Consider the following 20,328-nt stretch of genomic DNA (forward strand, 5'->3'; position numbering starts at 1 on the left):
CTTTTCAGCCAACTTGATCATAAAAAAAATGTACATGATTTTTTTAGACAAGCACTGTATGAGTGTGAAATTTGCTTTTAAATGGAATTTGCCATTCTTTCTTTTAAATGGAAGCTTTCGTAAGTTGTTAATGCAAGAACTCAAAGTCAAACGCAATGAGAAATAACTGAAGTTGTGGTTGCAACAGGATATCACACGCGTGCTGGTCTGCACAGATTAACACAGATAGCAGTTTGAATTTAACAGCACACGCCTAGGTTCTAGGTGAGAAGCTGGTCTCCTCCCATCACTTTCACAGATTAATACACTGAAAAAAAATGAATCTACAATTAAAATTCTAACAATATGCTCACTGTTCTGCACAGCAGCCAATGGAGCCACCACTGCAAAGGCCATGATGAATTTAAACTGGGATTTTATCACATTTCATGAATTTAAAATGGGATTTTATCCCATTTCCTATTAGAATAAAAATGTATTTCCTATACAATTGTATATGAAAATATCACATTGAATAAAGAAAAAAATGAAGCATATTTCTATTCAGCAAGTACACATTTTAAGTGACAGTAAAGACATTTAATATTCTTTTGAACTTTCTATTTTCCAAAGAATCTTGAAAAGAAAATACATGACCATTTCTACAAAATATTAAGCACAAGTGTTTTCAATATTGATAATAATAATAATAAATGTTTCTTGTGCATCAAATCAGCATATTCGAATGATTTCTGATGTGAGTAATGAAGCTGAAAATTCAGCTTTGGCATCACAGGAATAAATTACATTTTATTATAATATTTAAAAATATTGCTGTTTTTACCATATTATTTTGACCAAATTAATGGAGCCTTGGTGAGCATATGAGACTTCTTTCAAAAACAATATAAAATGTTACGACCCCAAAATTTTGAATATAGTGTATATGACCTTAACGATAAAAAACAAAAGTCCCATTTGAATTTCATGGCAACTTTGAAGAAATTTAAAAAACAAAAACTCACTTTAACCATGAAAAACGAATAAAGTGGTGCTTTAAAAGAATGCAGAAGTCAATGTGCCAATCTTAAGAATCAATAATAAAACAAAGAACTTTCTCTCCAAAACATTTAAGAACATAAATCTATGAGGAACCATAATATAACCGACTCAAGAACCCGATGAAGTGATAATGCTGAACTTAAAGTCCTACAAAGAACCATTAAAGAACATTGGTTTCATGGTAAAGTTCATGCTCATAATGCGTTAAAGCGACAGAAAGGATATATTCGAGTTTCGATGGAGGCAGTTCTATGGCGTGATTGACAATCGGGTAGAATTGGAGAAATCTGAGTCGCATACTGACTTCAGAAATTATTTCAGGAGAGGAAAGATGTCTATGGGAATAAAGACACAATAAGGGGTGTCACACATACTTCTGTACTCAAAACCAGCCTAATCCATCCTCTATCACTATCACCATTGTGTCCATTTATCTCAGTCTTCTGGATAATCTAATATCGTTTCAGCAGTTAATTACAGACGTTAACACAAAGATAAGTGTCTTTGAACCCTCATCAGATTTCACAGCACAGGAGGGAAAATCCCTTCTCTTTGTTGACTGTACTCCTACGTGAGATGGGCTTCTTGTGATAGTAACACAATATCAGTCATACATCCATCCCATTGCTCTACTCATTTTCTGTTCTTGTAAGGTGCTGACAGTCATATTCCCACTGGGAAGAATTCAAACTGGGGTCACCACCAGTCTCCTGAACGACAATTGTATTGACTTTTCAAGATCTGTGTTGAAGACCGCTGAAAGGACAGCGAACTTTGAGGGGACTGGCGAAGCTGGAATGTTTTTCTGATTATATTATTTCACAATTGACGTTTAGATGGGCACTAATAATGATTTTTTTCTAATTATCAGAGTAAGGACTTAAAGGCCCACTGAAGTGCCTTGGAGCGCACAGCTTTGTGTGATGCGTTGACGTAATTTCCACTGAAACAGGAAGCTAAGGTGGGACATATTGAATGGCCCCTCCCCCTTTCGAATAGCCAATAGCGTTTAGTTTAACTCACAGAATGCAAGTCGTACTTGGAAGCGAATCCGAGCTCTGATGATACGTTGGATTCAATAGTAGAGGTGTAAATAAATTCTATTCATTACATTCTTAACCAACGTACAGTTGGAAAACGGAATAAAAGCTGAATAAAAAATTCGTACTAAAAGCTGAAAAACTTACAAAAGTTTGATATCAGGGGGCCTTTAATTGCGGGAACAAAAGTAAACATTTACACTCTCATTTACATGCAATTTTCATTATTCTATCATTTTTGTGGGGGGGTTTAAAGTCCCCGTGAACCGGAAGTTGCAAACGACTTTTCTCCAGTGTTGAGACGTATTTCCGAGAGAAACGGAATACTAAATGAGGCAAAGTGGTCGGCGTGGCTTTTTTCCCAACTAGCACCTGATTGGATCTAGAAAAGTAGGTGTTTTCATTCAGCCTGTCTACTGTCAGTTGGAGGGGCGTGATTACGGATGTTAAGAAGACGCCCAAACCGTGAAACCTACGTCATCAGGCAAGGTCCTCCAACGCAGAGGGGAGGGAAAATTTCAGATTTTGATTAAAGATTACGAAGCCAAAAACATTTTTTGTGTGGATTGACTTGCATGGATGAATTGTTCACCACAAACCGATCAATTTAGGCAAACAAAGTAAGTATGGTCAATTTTGAATTCATGGGGACTTTAACGCCACTATTCACATACCAAAATGCATGGCACAAATGATGAACTCAAATGCAGTAGATGTGCAGCTGGTCAAGCTCCTCCAGCACACAAGGATTTGTTTGCCGGTTCTTTTGTATCCAGTCTCAGACATTTTTTTCGGTAGTGCACCAAAAAAAAAATTCATCAACCATCAATATAGTACTGTGTCTATGTAATATACATTATATTTCATGTCGCATAACATTATCAACATGAATTGAGTTTCTTCAACACCCCAAAACTTCACATCTGGATGTTGGTCAGACTGGAAGAGATGCGTTTAAAGTGTTTACATGCATGTTTATTGCGATTAATTCAGCATTCACCAGGTTTTGCTATGATTACGGTTGCTAAGATTATGAGCTTAATCGCATCAATTTGATCAAAGTATTGTGTGAATAAATGAGGTAAAGTTTAAAATCGCAATATTGCCTAAATCTCATTATAATAGCATTATTATGGCTCATGTAAACATAGTCAATAAGTGTGATTTTAAAATACTTCCTTCTATCTCGGCTTAATGTGCAGAGACAACTATAAGCAAGCCATTTGTTAGATGATTTCCCCGAGTGAAGTACAAACATTTGTTTGAGCATCACAACCATCCTGACAGCATGATGCTGCAAGAATGTCTAAAGAAGACCACAATCTTCTATTGAATCTTGCGGAAGGTTTTTATTTTGGGTTATTTAGTCCACGTTATTTATTTTGATAACTTGTGTTACACTGCAAAAAATTATGTTCTTCCTAAGTATGTTTGTCTTGTTTTCTAGTACACATATATAAACATTCTTAAAATCAATATACATTTACTTGATAAGTAAAATTACTCAAGATGTTAGGTCTTGATTTCTAAAACATGTATCAAAATGAAGTGAGTTCTTGCTTAAAACAAGAAAAAAGAATCTGCCATTAGGGTCAGAAAAATAAACTTAATTCAAAGGAAAAACAATATAATTTGTATTACCCCATTGGCAGAAGTTGTTCTTGTTTTAAGCTTAAACTTACTCAATACAAATCTTCTTTTTTTTTTCAGAAAAAAATAATTATCACATTTTTCTTCTCAGGTACATGTATCTTGATTTAAGAATGTTTACATATCTGTACTGGAAAACAATGCAAAAAATACAGAGGAAGAACATCAGTGTATTAAGAAGCAAAATAATGTAAGATAAGCCTTGTTGAAATAAATGTAATTTTCTTATTGCATTTGACAGATTTTGTCTCCTTGCAACTGCAAGCCTAAATCGAACAACATGTATTGAGGTTTATCCTAAAAACAAGAACAAACATTGTCAATGCGGTAAGAAGTTTATTTCAAGAGCACATCTAAATAGCTTTATCTTACATAATTTTGCCTCATAAACTAAATGCATTTTTGGATTAAGTTTGTTTCAGATATTTTTACTGGAAGAAAAGACAATAATATTGATAACAATAATTTGGACTTCTATTAAAATTGTAAAATTGAATGAATGCACTTACAATGAAAATCTATGAGGTAAGTTTATAGTAGAGTTTAAAAGCAGAAGGTCTATAGTTAAAAGCAGAAGTGTATTTTGATAAAGCACTTACATGAATATTTCGGTGAAAATGTTTGTTATTTGAACAAGAAAGTTGTCATTTCAAAGTGGCACTACTTTTCTACCTAGACAAATTTCTGGTTGTGCATTATCAACACTTATTATGAGTCAAGAGTCCAATCGAAGCGGTTTTCAGGGAATGCGTTTGTGAGTCCTGAAAATTTACAAGTGTAAATTCAGTTACAGAATGCGGTTGTCACTCCCGTAAATAACCGTACTGTGTGTGAACGTAACAATACAGGACTGACAACTGTATTCTGCTGCTGTGTGAACATGGCCTAAAAACATGCGCTGACAGAAACGTTTGACCACTGCGCATGTGCCTCGCTTCTTTTGCATCGTCTCTATTAGAGACGATGCAAAACGTGTTTTCGACGTTCCTGAAAACACAACGTTCAACTTCCAGCAAAAACGTGTCTTTAGAGCTCGTGTTAAATGTCATGTTTTTCCATTGAAAATGGAAGACGCAGGCTAGTCTAATGAAAAACAATGTAAGCTCTAGAGCTTTTGCATTTTTAAACGCAAAAAGGGGTTGTGTTAGGGGTGTGAATGGCCCCTAAATCCCAAAGTATACTTTGGTTTTTACGCGTACACTAGGCTACACAGTGCGCATGATGTAAATTGTCATCAGCATAGTATGAGCATATTGTACACACAGCCCAACTTTTATAACCACATGTACTCTGTGAGCTCAGCTCGCAAATGCACCTGTTTTGTTGTTGTTGTTGTTGTTGTTGTTTGCACCAACTAGTTGGTCCACAAGGTGGCAACACTGACTAGGGCCTTTATTTCACAATAAATGAAATATATATGGAAGAACAACAAACAACTGGACAAGGCAACAACAATAGATTCATGCAACTCTAGTTTAAACAAGTAAATTCTAGACACTAGACACTAATGCAACGTTCTTGTGCGCATGTGTCTAGCGCCTGTGCGAGATATGATCATATTTGCTGAAACTGCAGGTAGCTAATATTTCAAAACTGATTTGACTGAGCAAATAAAGAGGAATGAAAAATAAGCATGGAGGATACTTACATATAACGGGGCTTGACAAGGACTAAGTTTCATGACTCTGGACACTGAAAAGATACACACAAAAAATACAGTATGAGTTCAATGCAAACGAACAGTAGATTATCAGATCAACCACAATACTGCTTCTTCTTTCGGCCCAATAATAAAAGAAGGTTTATGGCTCGAAAGGTTTGAGCATGAAAATACCCCTCAGCATATGTGGAAAAAATTTTAAATTAGCACCTCTACTGAGAGTATAACAGCTGTTTGTTAAATAGCACTTAAGGCCGAAAAAAATATTCATGAGTGTGAGTCACACCTTCAGACTCAGTGAGTGCAAGACATGTTAAAATACACTGCTAATTCTCAGGCCTGCAATCAGCAGAAAAGTGATGCGTTTAAATGTTTACGGGAACAACAAGTTCATGGGTGAATCTCACAAAACATGTCAAGACAATGATCTGGTCATAATTCATTCAACAACAACAAAATATATATATCAAAATAAATAAATTATATTCAGAACATTTTGAACAACAAAAATGCCCTGATGTGTTTCTGTAATCATGAGTTGGTATAGAAATGTGCTTAATTTTCATTAATATATTGCCACAATAAATTAAAATAAATCTTTATGGTTCTAAAAATAGGCTTAATTTCCTTCACGCTAACTATCTTTTTTGTTTAGTTTTTTGGGGTGAAACCAAAGAAATCCACAAGCTGACATGCAATCCATTGGCCATCCATCCTTTTAATGCATTTTCAGTGCACACTGGTAAATAAAAGCAGCGCCGCTGTTAGATGTAAGGAGGATCAGGTTGAAAGGATGAACAGATGACTCTAATAATACCCATCCTAATCCTCTTCTCCAGCGCTCAGTTTGCTCTCTCTCTTCACACAACCAAGAGTAGAGTCACTGCACGCACACTTTTTACCTTTAACATCTCATTCTGCGAATCACTTGATTTTTCTGTATACCCGTTTTCAAGTAAAAAATATATTAAAAAAAACATTTACTTGAGGAGCAAAATTGGGTAAGTCTTTAGAAAATTCATCTTAAAATAAGTTTCATTTTCATACTCCATTGACATATTGCGGTTTAGTCTTGTTGTAAGCATAAAACTAACAAAATTTAGTGAGGTTTAAAGCTAGGGTAGGGAATTTCACGGGGCTAGCAATAGCAAGCTAGCTTTGAAAGCATAAGATCCCACCCTCCCTTCAGAGCGTCTCCAAAAAACATGGACACGCACAGCCAGAGCAGAGTCTGCAAACCGTCATAAGAGACGCCATTAAATTACCTCATGTCTCAAAGTACATAACATTACAATAATAATGAACGTAAACATCTTACAGAGCTCGGACTTGTACCACCTGACTGCTGCAGATTCATTTCGACAGTGATAATGTTGACATAGTAACGCATAAATCCGAGTCTGAGGATGTGAACAGCTCAGAACGTCACAGGTTGCCATCTCGTAATTACGGTATTTACGACATGGCGTGAACGCAGCATAAGCTCGTTGTTTTGTTTCAGGAGGAACTGTAAAGGTGGCTGCTGTGTGTTTGCTATGTTCGGTCTCATTTCGAAAGCTATTAGTCGGCCGTATACTTCATCAAAGATATCGAATTTCAGAAAAGTAACCATTTTATGAAATGTTTTACTGAAATGAGGCAGCCTCAATGACATATGCGGGCGACAAATGTAACCTACAGAGGGCGAAATGAGACAGTAGGCCTGTCCAAATACCCACACTTGCAGTCTTTGTTCCTGACCACTTGTTTACTTAAATGATGCATTTCCTGTATTTAGCCCAAGTGTTCGAGTGGGTGTGAAGACAGCAACTTTTGATTACCTGTGGGACACACTTATAGTGTTGTGAAAATGCAAGTTTTTACAGAGCTTTGTTTTGATTTTCAATACTTTACATTTTAAAATAAACTTCAAAATGCCTGTTCAGTAGTAGTAACAGACGCCACTATTTAGTAATTGTGGTGCTTCTAATTAAAAGATAAAAAGCAGTTGCAAATGTTGTCCAACACTGTGTATTATATTAACAAATTAACCAAATTATATGCTATATCTAATTAATTTAACTTACAGTGAAATGTTTCTCTCAACATCTCGCGATTTCGGGGCACACAAGTTGCTGAACATGATGCATGATGGGATATGCTTAGTCTCAAATACCGCTCCGATAGTGGCAGGATCCCAAATGGCACACTCTGGCCTTGTGGACCACCTTCGAGTTCACACTTGGTGATGTCAGGAAGTGCAGACCTAAGGGGCGCTGAGTCCACACGAGAGTGTATTTTGGGACAGGCTTGATGACATCATGCCACCGAAATTCAAACAGCCACGAAACTCCTCCCCTCATTGATCTGATTGGGCGTTCGCAATGATTCCTGGGTAGGTAACTCGTGTGGTGGGTGCGAAAGTGGGGGTTCGCCGAAGTCCGCATCGAGGGCACACTTCTGAGAACCCTTTCGGACTCGTACACTTGGCGAGCACGCGCAATTTAAGCCCACGAGACCGCGAGTACACATGAAGTGTGCCATTTGGGATCCAGCCAGTGTGGGTTTAGTGTGCGGTGCGTTAAGGGCACTGACCTGGGAAAGTTATGTGCACTTACTTCCTGTTACATGCACCTACTCTCAAGTGTCCAAGACTGCAAGTGTGGGTATTTGGACAGGCCCGGTGTCGGTCTACAACACTGCATAGCCTCATGGAACACACTGATGAACACGATATGATGTCTGCGCGAGCAAGGTATGACATCCTACTATTATATTCGGACCGAATGCAATGATTGGACAAACATTTTTGGTCCTGAGACTTCCACAGAAGATATAGCCTATGCACATGTTTTAATATTTAGACCACTTCTATTATTGATTGCTATCAGGATGTAAAGAGAGTTTTATGAAAAACATTGCCTGACCTAGCTTTAATTCAGGAACACATCTAAAAGTTTATTTTGCTTCCTAATTAAATGCCTCTTCCTTTATTAAGTCTGTTTAGATATTTTACTGGAAAACAACACAAGGAATCTCAATTACTAACCGTGCATAATATGCATGAATTTCAGCATGAAATCGTCGATAACTTAGCACTTAAATGTATTGTATTTTACAGGGGGAAAAATGATTATGTGTGGTCTTCTAAACATGAATCTAAATCTAAATATGTATGCAAATTGCTAACCTTGGGCAAGCATTCGCTCATTCATAATACTCCAAATTCCTCTATACACATTGTGAATTAGGCAGATACAAAATTGTGACAAGTTCTCCAATGCATTTAAATATAAATATTCCATGCAATGATTTGTTTATGATGAGACCCAATAATATTCAGAAAAAGTTTTTGCTGTGAGGGTCAACTGTAGGATTCTTCTCCATGGAATGAGACGGAAACACCTGGTTGAACCTGAATGCATTAAGGCAGCGAAACTGCCTTTAATACACCTGTGCTGTAAGCTGATATATACCTTTACAAGCTTATACCTCAAATACTTGGCAATACACGGAGTTCATCTACACCCATCAGAACATCAAAGGAGAAACTGGACTTCCCACCTTGAGGTGTGGCTCTTCTGGTGTCCTTTCATAATGTTCTATTGCATAAAGTGCACAACAGCACAAAGAGCAATGCCAGTAACAATTTAAAAAGGGGAAGCCGTTTCATCACTCATAGGCCCTGAAACACTTTGCTGAACATGTGTGACAAGCACAACGATTAAATATAGATTTCCTCCCAACTGAAATGATCACGGAAACCCCTTTATCTGACACCTGCTTTTATATAGTAATGAACAATAGCAATAGTACTGACTTTATGAGGGCGGAAGGAAATGAGTAGACCTGGAGACCTGTCAAAGAGCAACGTTTACCCTACAGCACGGGCATGTATGCACAAACTGAGAGCTGGGCAATGTGAACATACTGTATATCACCGCAACAGTACCACGAAGGACTGATTTATGTTATTTTATTTTGAGAGCAACAAGAAACATGCAAAAATATATAGAGGGACCTTTCCCAAAATCGAGGGTTGATGTAATAGACAACAAAAAGTGACGTTTAATTGTTAATAAACAGAAATAGTTGCAAGTAAAAGGAAAAATAATTAAATAACCATTATGTGATATAAAAAGTGATACTTGGAGATTTTTTTCATACCACCCACTCCTAGGATGAGGGTATCATTATTAATAGAGACGTGCAGTGATGACCTATTTCTGAAGTTAGCATCACCCTGGTTCCCTTTTTGGGAACTTTTTGGAGAAGGGGATTTTCCAGAAAATAAGCTCTGTGAACAAGAACCATGTATGATTCTTACATGTTTTTTCATCAAGCTAATTCCCAAAACTGAACAACATTTATGAGTCTGAAGCCTAAATACAATCGCCAGGAGTAAAAATAGTTAGGCTATAAACTAACTATAGCACGGTCGCATGACTTCACCGTCACCACCATTAAGCTGTTGTCAACTCTTTCAATCTTCATGTTAAAAAGTGTGTGGTAGAATAGTTTGTAAGAGTATGATTATAAAAACCACAATGAGGCTGTAAAAGCACTAATGAGATGAGTTTATCCATTCAGCATGATGACATTTAATGTCCCAACAACCACTGTAGTTCTATTCAGGCATTTTTTTTGCATTACTTACTCATCTTATTCGCTCTGATTAAATAAATAGTGCTTGTAATTATATCGCGCATAATTTTACTAATTCTCATAGGTTTTGAGCTCGCACCAAAAGCATGCGCACCACTGATCTATTTAAGTAGTGCACACATAAAGCCGCCTCTCAAACAGCTTGTGAGTCGCGAGTACCAAAATGAGTGGTTTACTGCGCTTAAATGATCAAATACACATAAAATATGTCAAAATGCCCGTCTTGCATCCTGCAGAAGGGTTACATTTTGCCATAATTATTCAATTTGAAAATCTGGAAAAGCACACAAGTAGCCTAAATGATGCACAATATTCAATCCCAAAATCAGAGACTCGCTCATCCAAATCACATCACAAGTGGTCAGTAAGCATTTGAGATTCTACTAGCTGGTGCAATACGTCTCTGCTGACTGACCACTTGTGACTGGATCACCAATGGCCAATGTTAATACCAAGAGTAAACAGGGTAAAAGATCTGTATTGATAACTAAAAGAAGTAGGCTCGAATCAATCCATGAGCAACCACTAGGTTCATGCACATTTCTTATGCATCTGATGTATGGCAGGATTTTGTGGTTAAATACACTACTGTTCAAAAGTTGGGGTTCATTAAGATTTTTTTTTAAATAAATTAATCAATTTAATTTAGCATGGATACATTCAATTGATCAAAATTGACAGAAGACATTTACATTACAAAAGATTTCTGTTTCAAATAAGACAATCCTTTCAAAAACATTTCAAATAATTATTAAGCCTAAACTTTTGACTAGTAGTCTAACTGGCCTTGTACTGCAAAGAATAAAAAAGTTAAATCCCAAGCTTGAGCACTAGATAATTACTGAGAAAAGCCTATCAGCACGGTTCACCATCGAGCGAGGGACTTGATCGCGTGATGATCAATGAGGACCCTGCAATTAATGTCTTTAAGGCCTTTTCGAATTACAAGCGACTGCAAAATGACAAATTATAATAATCTGATCTAACCTAATAATCGGGGCAGCTTATCTGAATTATGAGATAACTATCATGTGTCAAGACTCTGAATGGAGGCCACAGGAAGATTATGGGGCCTTTGATTTTTGCATAACCCTCTGAGTGATCAGCATTGTGCAATTTTCTTCTGGACTTTTGTGGGGCAAATAAAGCACAGTCAATGTTTAAAACAGGCAAAAACATGTTCAGGTACTGGCCTTGGTGTAGAAATAATCATCAGTCTGCATTAGTGCCTCAGGTGTGAAGATCTAATTAGCGGAAGTCTAAAATATGGCTGAAGTAGCAGCTGGTTATTATGGTTAACAGTGAATTTGTAACAGTGGTGTTGTAAGGCACGGTGAAGTACGGTAAAGTCTTGTATTTGTAGTGATGAACTGAAAAGATTTTTTATAACAAAAGCATGAAACCAAAATTACAATTTTCATTTAGCCGAAAAACAAACTAAAAATAAAAGTAAAAAATATTTATGTACTGATTAAATTTGTGTAATTGAACTCATGCTGTCCATGCTGTTGCTAAATTGAAGCAGTTGTGGTAAAGTTTTTTGGAAACAAGACACCTCTCAACATTTGTTGAACGAATTTTAGTGTTTACGCCATGTCCTAATTACCGTAATGATTCTAAACTGTAAAAAGCCTTCACGTGCTTGTAGAACTTGAAATTACAAAGTGTAAACTCATAATTTTCTGAGATCTAGAACTTATTGTACCACGTGGCCGCTGTACCACTTTACCACTGAGGATTTAAGGTACGTTTGACTTGAAGCAGAGCTGTGGAGACCGATCGGTGTCAAAGTCTACGTTCGGGTCAAAGTCTACGTTCAGACTGTCAGTCCTGGATATCGGATTGAAATCCGAACAGATTTAGCAAGTGTGAATAGCTAATAAAAAAATAAAAAAATAAACATTAAAAAAAATTAATTAATTCACATGAAATGTTTCGAGCTACATTCATATGTGGTTTCATTTCTGGAAATCCGTTTCAGTCGGATCCACACGGATTTTGTGTGGTTTATGTGACTTTCTCATGCCACGTAAAACATAAACGTCAGACATTGTTAAAGGAAACATGCTGAAAGTCGCTTCAGAAACAAGGTTGTGTGGTTGCAAAGTGCCAGATGAGCAGAAAATGACAAAATAACGGAGAAATGTTTTGAGATCGGCGGAGACGACAGAACGTCCTCTTACGTTTCTGCCACTGCCTAGTCCAGCATGGCGACACATTGTCATGTTGTAAATAAGACAACATCTGTATTGCAAACCCCTCTATGTTGCGGTTGTTGTTGTTGTTTTTAAGCATATACCTACCAATGCAACATTATTGCCATAAAAACCAATGCAGATATTCAAAAAAACTAAAGAGCGGCACGGGACACACAAATCAGACCTGAACAGTCGCGATACAATGTGGACATTCAAATAAAATTTTAGATCAGACTCCAATTGGATTCACAAATAATCAAGATTTGGACTGACAGTGTGAACATAGGCAAAAGTACTGCAATACCGAATTGAAAGCTTTATTTACGGTAATTAGGCTACAACATGCTGTGAACGCAGCATCATATCATATATTTACGGTGGCCGAGACAGCTCAACGCGCTGCAACTGAAGCAAACACATGCAAATAGAGAAAAACGTGTGCAAATAGAAATAAACGCATGCAAATAGAAAAAAACACATGCAAATAGAAAAACACGCGTGCAAATAGAAAAAAACACATGCAAATAAAAAAAAAACATCTTCATCAGTTTCACAACACACGTGTGCTCCAAATAAGGAAACGCGCTGCAAAAGTTCACAACACAACCAAATACAGAAAACGCGCTCCAAATAACACAGACCACAACGGAAATGTTTCCAGGGGAACCAAATAAGTGACGAACCCGGCTGAGATGTGCTTATTGCTCGTGAGCTTCCCTATGCCATACTCCCTTCGAAGGGCAGATTGCAGAGCCCTTTTGGAGTGAGCAAGGCTCTAGTGGGCTGTTAGGCAGCCGTGTGGAACGCACTTGATGAAGGGAGCAACTAAAGACAACGTGGGATGTTCCCATGACAACGCAGCACGGTGTCCATCAGCTGGTCTTACGACAGAAATATGATGCTGTTAACATAACGGATGCAAATACATTTTTATTTTTAGTTTACAAAAAAAGCTTTTAAAATATGCGTTATATATCTGTGTCTCAACTTTAAAATTTTGGACCCTACATTACCTAACATTTCTTACGAAACTTTTCTCAATGAAAATGTAATAACATGAAACAATTTGTACAGTGTAACTGATGTATAGATAAATATCTTTCCTTCATGTTTTTCTTCTTTATCTTTTTTATTTATTTATTTTAGTTTCCAGCTCATTGTTCTTTTCTCATTTGTATTCTGATGACATTGAACATATTGTTAATACATTTTGTACATTGTATACAAGTTGTATGTCATAAAAAATGTAATCTCTGTATGTTTTGCACAAACAAATAAATAAATAAACAAATAAATAAAGTATAATTTTAAGCTGTAAGCACCAGCACGCATAGATTTATGGATATCTATGCTGGCACGTCCCAGCCGGGTTCGTCACTTATTTGGTTCCCCTGGAAACATTTCCGTTGTGCTCTGTGTTATTTGCAGCGCGTTTATGTATTTGGTGGTGTTGTGAGTATTTGGAGCACACGTGTGTAATGAAACTGATGAAGATGTTTTCTTAATTTGCAGGTGTTTTTTTTATTTGCACGCGTTTTTTTCTATTTGCATGCGTTCTTTTCTATTTGCATGCGTTTTATTTTATTTGCATGTGTTTTTTTTTCTATTTGCACGCGTTGTTTTCTATTTGCATGTGTTTTCTTCTATTTGCATGCGTTTTCTTCAGTTGCAGCGCGTTGAGCTCTCTCGGCCACCGTATATATTGCTACTTTAGCATCATTTTTGGTCAAAGTGAAGTGCGTCCACACTGATGACGTTTACCTGTTGTATAGCTTATCCACATTGTGTACATGAAATAGATGCTTAAACAGTCAAGGCGCATCATCAGAGAAGAGCTAATTAAGCATCTCTGTTTTGGTCAATGATTTCGGCCTTCCAAAATGCTTTTTGCCATTTCAGATGACTATTTTTAGTTGCTGAAATTTCAGCGCATCACTATGCATTTGTAAAGTGTTGTGATATTGCATACAGTTACCATGATATGAAATATTGGCCATACGACTCACCCAGAGCATGAATAGCCAAATAAAAAGGCTTAGAATGGGTAGGATATAACTTTGTGGGTTTTAGGCATTACTTATAATGATACAACTAAGGACGCACTGAAACATACACCATATGACTACGTTCAATGCGGTCCCTTGCCAATTATGAGATCATACAATTTTGAAAACTGCACAACATCAGGTAAATACCACTGTTTTTGTTGTGGTGTGACAGTGTTCAAACACATGGAACAGCAGCACTCAATAGTGACATGATACTGGTGTCCCTTCCTGACACTTGATCATGACAGTACTGTTGGGCAAGGCAGAGCATCCTGTTTTAGAAAAGACTTGGCAAGATCAGTCTTTATACACATTGAAATAAATATAGCTTAAATTTTCAAAGATTTGTCAATATCATTAGAACAATATTATGTCAACAACAAACCTGTGTCACGAATGCAAAAGTATAAAATGTCCTTCTGGGTGTGGAAACTGAGTGTTATTAAATGTCATTTGAAACATAAATCTTGTTTTATTACTCTGACCTGAAAAGACCACACCTTCTGATCAATGCACGTTTTAAAGTGGTTCCTGATGTACTGCAGTTCAAAAGAATGATGATGATCCTCTGAATTCGTAACTGTTTATAGTCTATGAAATTCTCCAGAGAGCCGCGTTAGTAATGCTTGAGTGAGTGAGTGAGCCTTTATGTGTGTGTTTTGGGGGAGGGTCACAACTGAAAGGTGTGGAGGTGGAGCTTGATGTTTAACTACTTGCTTTGTTTGAATTTCCATAGCAACATTGACTGACACTTCAAAGCGTGAGGGACAACATTCTATCCAAAACCATATATCAAGAGTTACGGCTGGGAAACCGCAGCATATTTATCTCTAAAATATCAATCTATCTAACCACTGAAAACTGCCAAGACAAGTACCACTATTATTTCTCATACACTTACTGTTCAAAAGTTTGGGATCAGTATGTTTTTTAAAGGGTTAGTTCACCCAACAATGAAAATTCTGCCATTATTTACTTACCCTCATGTCGATGAAAGTTCATAAAGAGATTGTAAAGATAATCTATATGAATTGAGTAGTTTGTTCCACATTTTCTGAAGAGACTCGATTGCTTTATATGATGAACAGATTTAATTTAGGTATTTATGCACATATAAACATTGATCAGTGAACATAAAACAGAAGCTCTGAACCTGCTTGAAGCGCAAGAATGAACCTCATTGGTTCTTGCTGAAGCTCAAATGTGCTGAGTAACATGAGAATGAACCGTATTTGTTCTTGCTGAAGCTCAAACGTGCTGCGTAACACAGGAGAATGAACCTCATTGGCTCTTGCTGAAGCTCAAACGTGCTGCGTAACACAGGAGAATGAACCTCATTGGCTCTTGCGGAAGCTCAAACGTGCTGCGTAACACAGGAGAATGAACCTCATTGGCTCTTGCTGAAGCTCAAACGTGCTGCGTAACACAGGAGAATGAACCTCATTGGCTCTTGCGGAAGCTCAAACGTGCTGCGTAACACAGGAGAATGAACCTCATTGGCTCTTGCTGAAGCTCAAACGTGCTGTGTAACACGAGAATGAATCTCATTGGCTCTTGCTGAAGCTCAAACGTGCTGTGTAACACAGGAGAATGAACCTCATTGGCTCTTGCGGAAGCTCAAACGTGCTGTGTAACACGAGAATGAACCTCATTGGCTCTTGCTGAAGCTCAAACGTGCTGTGTAACACAGGAGAATGAACCTCATTGGCTCTTGCGGAAGCTCAAACGTGCTGCGTTACACGAGAATGAACCTCATTGGCTCTTGCTGAAGCTCAAACGTACAGGTAACACAGGAGAATGAACCTCATTGGCACTTGCTGAAGCTCAAACGTGCTGTGTAACACAGGAGAATGAACCTCATTGGCTCTTGCTGAAGCTCAAACGTGCTGTGTAACACAGGAGAATGAACCTCATTGGCTCTTGCGGAAGCTCAAACGTGCTGCGTAAAACAGGAGAATGAACCTCATTGGCTCTTGCGGAAGCTCAAACGTGCCGTGTAACACAGGAGAATGAACCTCATTGGCTCTTGCGGAAGCTCAAACGTGCTGTGTAACACAGGAGAATGAACCTCATTGGCTCTTGCGGAAGCTCAAACGTGCTGCGTAACACAGGAGAATGAACCTCATTGGCTCTTGCGGAAGCTCAAACGTGCTGCGTAACACAGGAGAATGAACCTCATTGGCTCTTGCTGAAGCTCAAACGTGCTTTGTAACACGAGAATGAACCTCATTGGCTCTTGCTGAAGCTCAAACGTGCTGTGTAACACAGGAGAATGAACCTCATTGGCTCTTGCTGAAGCTCAAACGTGCTGTGTAACAGGAGAATGAACCTCAGTGGCTCTTGCGGAAGCTCAAACGTGCTGCGTTACACGAGAATGAACCTCATTGGCTCTTGCGGAAGCTCAAACGTGCTGTGTAACACAGGAGAATGAACCACATTGGCTCTTGCTGAACCTCAAACGTGCTGCGTTACACGAGAATGAACCTCATTGGCTCTTGCGGAAGCTCAAACGTGCTGTGTAACACAGGAGAATGAACCTCATTGGCTCTTGCGGAAGCTCAAACGTGCTGCGTTACACGAGAATGAACCTCATTGGCTCTTGCTGAAGCTCAAACGTACAGGTAACACAGGAGAATGAACCTCATTGGCACTTGCTGAAGCTCAAACGTGCTGTGTAACACAGGAGAATGAACCTCATTGGCTCTTGCTGAACCTCAAAAGTGCTGCGTTACACGAGAATGAACCTCATTGGCTCTTGCGGAAGCTCAAACGTGATGCGTAACACGAGAATGAACCTCATTGGCTCTTGCGGAAGCTCAAACGTGATGCGTAACACGAGAATGAACCTCATTGGCTCTTGCGGAACCTCAAACGTGATGCGTAACACGAGAATGAACCTCATTGGCTCTTGCGGAACCTCAAACGTGCTGCGTAACACAGGAGAATGAACCTCATTGGTTTTCGCACATCAAGCAAACATGCTTGAATCAGTTTTCCACAACTGATGTGTGAGTTGATGAATGTTTATATGTGAATAAAAGCTTAAATTCAATCTGTTCATCATATAAAGCGATCATGTCTCTTCAGAATTTTTTTTACTAAACTGCTCAATTCATATGGATTAGTCTATGAACTTTTTAAAGTGTCAAAGTGGTAGTTGCATAGCTGTCAATAGAGGGTCAGAAAGCTCTCAGATTTCATCAAAAAGATCTTCATTTGTGTTCCGAAGATGAACGAAAGTCTTACAGGTTTGGAACAACATGAGGGTGAGTAAATGATAACAGATTTATCAATTTTGGGTGAACTATCCCTTTAAGAAAATGTAATATTTCATTCACCAATGATGCATTGATTGATCAAAGTGACCATTCGTTGTGTTACATTTTAAAAAATGCTGTTCTTTTGAATTTTCAATTAAACAAGGAATCTCAAGTGTTTCTTGAGCACCAAATCAGCATATTTGACTGATTTCTGAAGGTTCATGTGACACTGAAGGCTGGAGTAATGATGCCGATGAAAAAATGTTTTGCAGTCAGAGGAATAAATGACCTTTTATAATAGAATCAAGTAGAACACAATATTTTACAGTATTTTCAAATAAATTCTGGTGAGCATGGAAAAACAATATTAAAATTTCTAAATGACCCCAAACTTTTTAAAGTAGTTCTAGCCCATCTCATAGGTAAGGCTTTGCACTTCATGTGACATATGACAGTATGACGTAACTTTAAAAATCCGTTAAAAACCTAAAACATTTAAACTACCGGAAAAAAAAAAATCTAAAACTATGTGTCTGCTGCCAGTCACACAGCTCAATTTGCTCAGAACTCATGCCACAGGTTTTTAATTCATATATTTTATATGCATTTCTCCTTTAGTTCCTCACATTTTAACAAACTCCTTGGATGACATCTTACCTCAGGTCTTGAGAACTCCACGCTGAATCCAGCGGAGCTCATAGATCCATTATTTCAGAATATTACGTGAATCAAACGTACCAAAAAGCACACCTGAATCTTCATGCATCTCCAGTGCATGGCAGGTTAGGTCACAGCGCTGATTACTGCGAGCTAAATGCGGCTTTGTGTTTGGCAGCCGATAAGAGGCGTGTGATGTCATGGGTGGGGGAGGATGAGGAGGCTGTGGCTCAGGTGTCTGTTTCCAAGAGCACTTGAGTAACAGAGGCCACTGCTGTTCGTGGTGCAGTCTGATGCCTGTCTGGTTAATGTTCTCTTACCTGATGCTCTCAAAACCTTCTGTTATTGCTGTTTGTTCCTGCTGCTTTACTCTCTGAGGGAAAGGTCACCCTTTTTATGGGTCAGTATTTACCTGTATGGCCTTACTGATGTCACATTGTAAAAACTGAAGGAGGAAACCATGCCAAGAATCAATAAAAAGAACAAACACAACTAAATGATACAAATGATCAATTGGCCAATCCACTAGAGATTGAGAAACTACAATAATCTTTGAGGAGGTTTAATGTTAAGTGCATTAGTTGTTTGTATCATTTTAAGCTCAAATTAAAGCAATTATTTTCTGATATTACAATACATGAGCTGAATAAATAAATAATCTAAATTAATATAGTACTTTAAATGGGGAGATATTTTTGTGTTGCACTGAAAGCTCCTAACACGGATTTAAAAATGGTAAAGATAAAAAATACTGATGAAATGTAGTAGATCTTACTATATTACGCAATACCTTAAAGGGTTAGTTAGTTCAACCAAAAATGAAAAATAACCCATAATTTAAATGAAGGGACAGAAATCTCAGGTTTCATAAAAAAAATATCTTTTTTTTTTTTTTTGGATTTGGATTGGAATTGGATTGGAAACATTTTGTTTGGAAGTTGAACGACATTTCATAGGTTTGACATGAGGGTGAGTACATGATGACAGAATTTACATATTTGGGTGATTACCTTATAAATACAGTAAGCTGAGACTTAGATCAAAATAACTCTATTTCGCGAATCATATCGTTAACATCAAAGATAGGCTACATCGTGGCATTTTATATCGCGATGTCTCGATATATATCGTTACACCAAGAAAATGGTACGCTACCATTCACTCCCATTATAACGCTATTTTTTAATAGAACTCCGAATGACTTTGGCTGAAAGAAGAAAATCATTATATACACATGGGATGGCTTGAGGCTTGGTGAGTAAATTATGGGATAATATTCATTTTTGGGTGAACCCTTAAAATTCGGAAGTAAAGCATAGACACCCAGTGGATATATAGTCAAATAAATAAGCAAAGAAGCTAACTTCATTCAAATATAAGCCTAAGTTTTATATATTGCTGTTATTAAAGAGCATTAAAAACCAAATTAAGATAGAAAAAAATAAGAATAAAACAGAAAGAAAAACTGATTCAATCTGAAGGGGTATTGTGAGGCTTCTTGCCATTGAGATGACTGGGGAAATGGTCCCAATCAGCCAATACTGTGTTTAAAGGTCGGTTTGTGCACCTGTTGACTTTCTAACGAAATTAAGTCAAATTAAATTATTAAATAAGCCGCGCCTTAACCATGAGAACATAAACCCTGGTTTGTTGTTTGATGTGTTAATAGCACGTCCATAATATTCAATAAAGTACAACTAAACAAAAGCTGTCAAGCACATTCACACACGCCTCTATATTTCTCCAAGTAGCCTACACATGAAATAAACCACTTACCTCTAACTAAACACGTCTACCGCCGTAGTTTCCCTTGGACGCACGAGGGTACAAACTACAAATAAACTGAAACAGGTCAGATGAAATCCATGTCTCATGATACTCTTTGAGGAAACATATTAACCGTGATCAGTGAGAGGTAAATGTTGATGACTAAAAACTTTCCTAGTTTCCTATCAGTTTTTTCTTCTTCTTCTTCCAGGTGGTGGCCCAGAAACCCGAATCCACCATTGGGACGCATTGCAATCTTAGGGTCGTTTTTTTCCTTTCTACTAGCGTTTTTTCACTAAAAGTTTAATCATTTATATCTTCTATTTATAAGGAATAGCACATGTCATTTAAACAGAAATCCGC

The 20,328-nt window shown here is 37.6% G+C and overlaps 1 protein-coding gene across 6 annotated transcripts in view; it reads right to left on the bottom strand.

The window, feature by feature from the left end:
- Positions 1 to 20,067, bottom strand: part of LOC130091347 (A-kinase anchor protein 13-like) — a 79,199-nt gene extending 59,132 nt beyond the window's left edge. For 4 of the 6 annotated variants that reach the window (XM_056259174.1, XM_056259173.1, XM_056259171.1 and 1 more), the window contains exons 1-2: positions 19,975 to 20,066; positions 5,380 to 5,423 (exon numbers count right to left, since the gene is read on the bottom strand). In XM_056259174.1, the coding sequence (XP_056115149.1) occupies positions 5,380 to 5,412 (33 nt within the window). In that variant the 5' untranslated portion in view covers positions 5,413 to 5,423; positions 19,975 to 20,066. Of the gene's footprint in view, positions 1 to 5,379; positions 5,424 to 18,198; positions 18,326 to 19,974 lie in introns of those variants that run through there. The other 2 variants (XM_056259172.1, XM_056259169.1) reach the window with 2 other exon arrangements.
- Between the last annotated feature and the right edge of the window lie 261 nt (positions 20,068 to 20,328).

Source organism: Rhinichthys klamathensis, unplaced genomic scaffold (genome assembly GCF_029890125.1).
Source record: "Rhinichthys klamathensis goyatoka isolate OS25496 unplaced genomic scaffold, OSU_Roscu_1.1 h1tg000165l_1, whole genome shotgun sequence".
Lineage (NCBI taxonomy): Eukaryota > Metazoa > Chordata > Actinopteri > Cypriniformes > Leuciscidae > Rhinichthys > Rhinichthys klamathensis.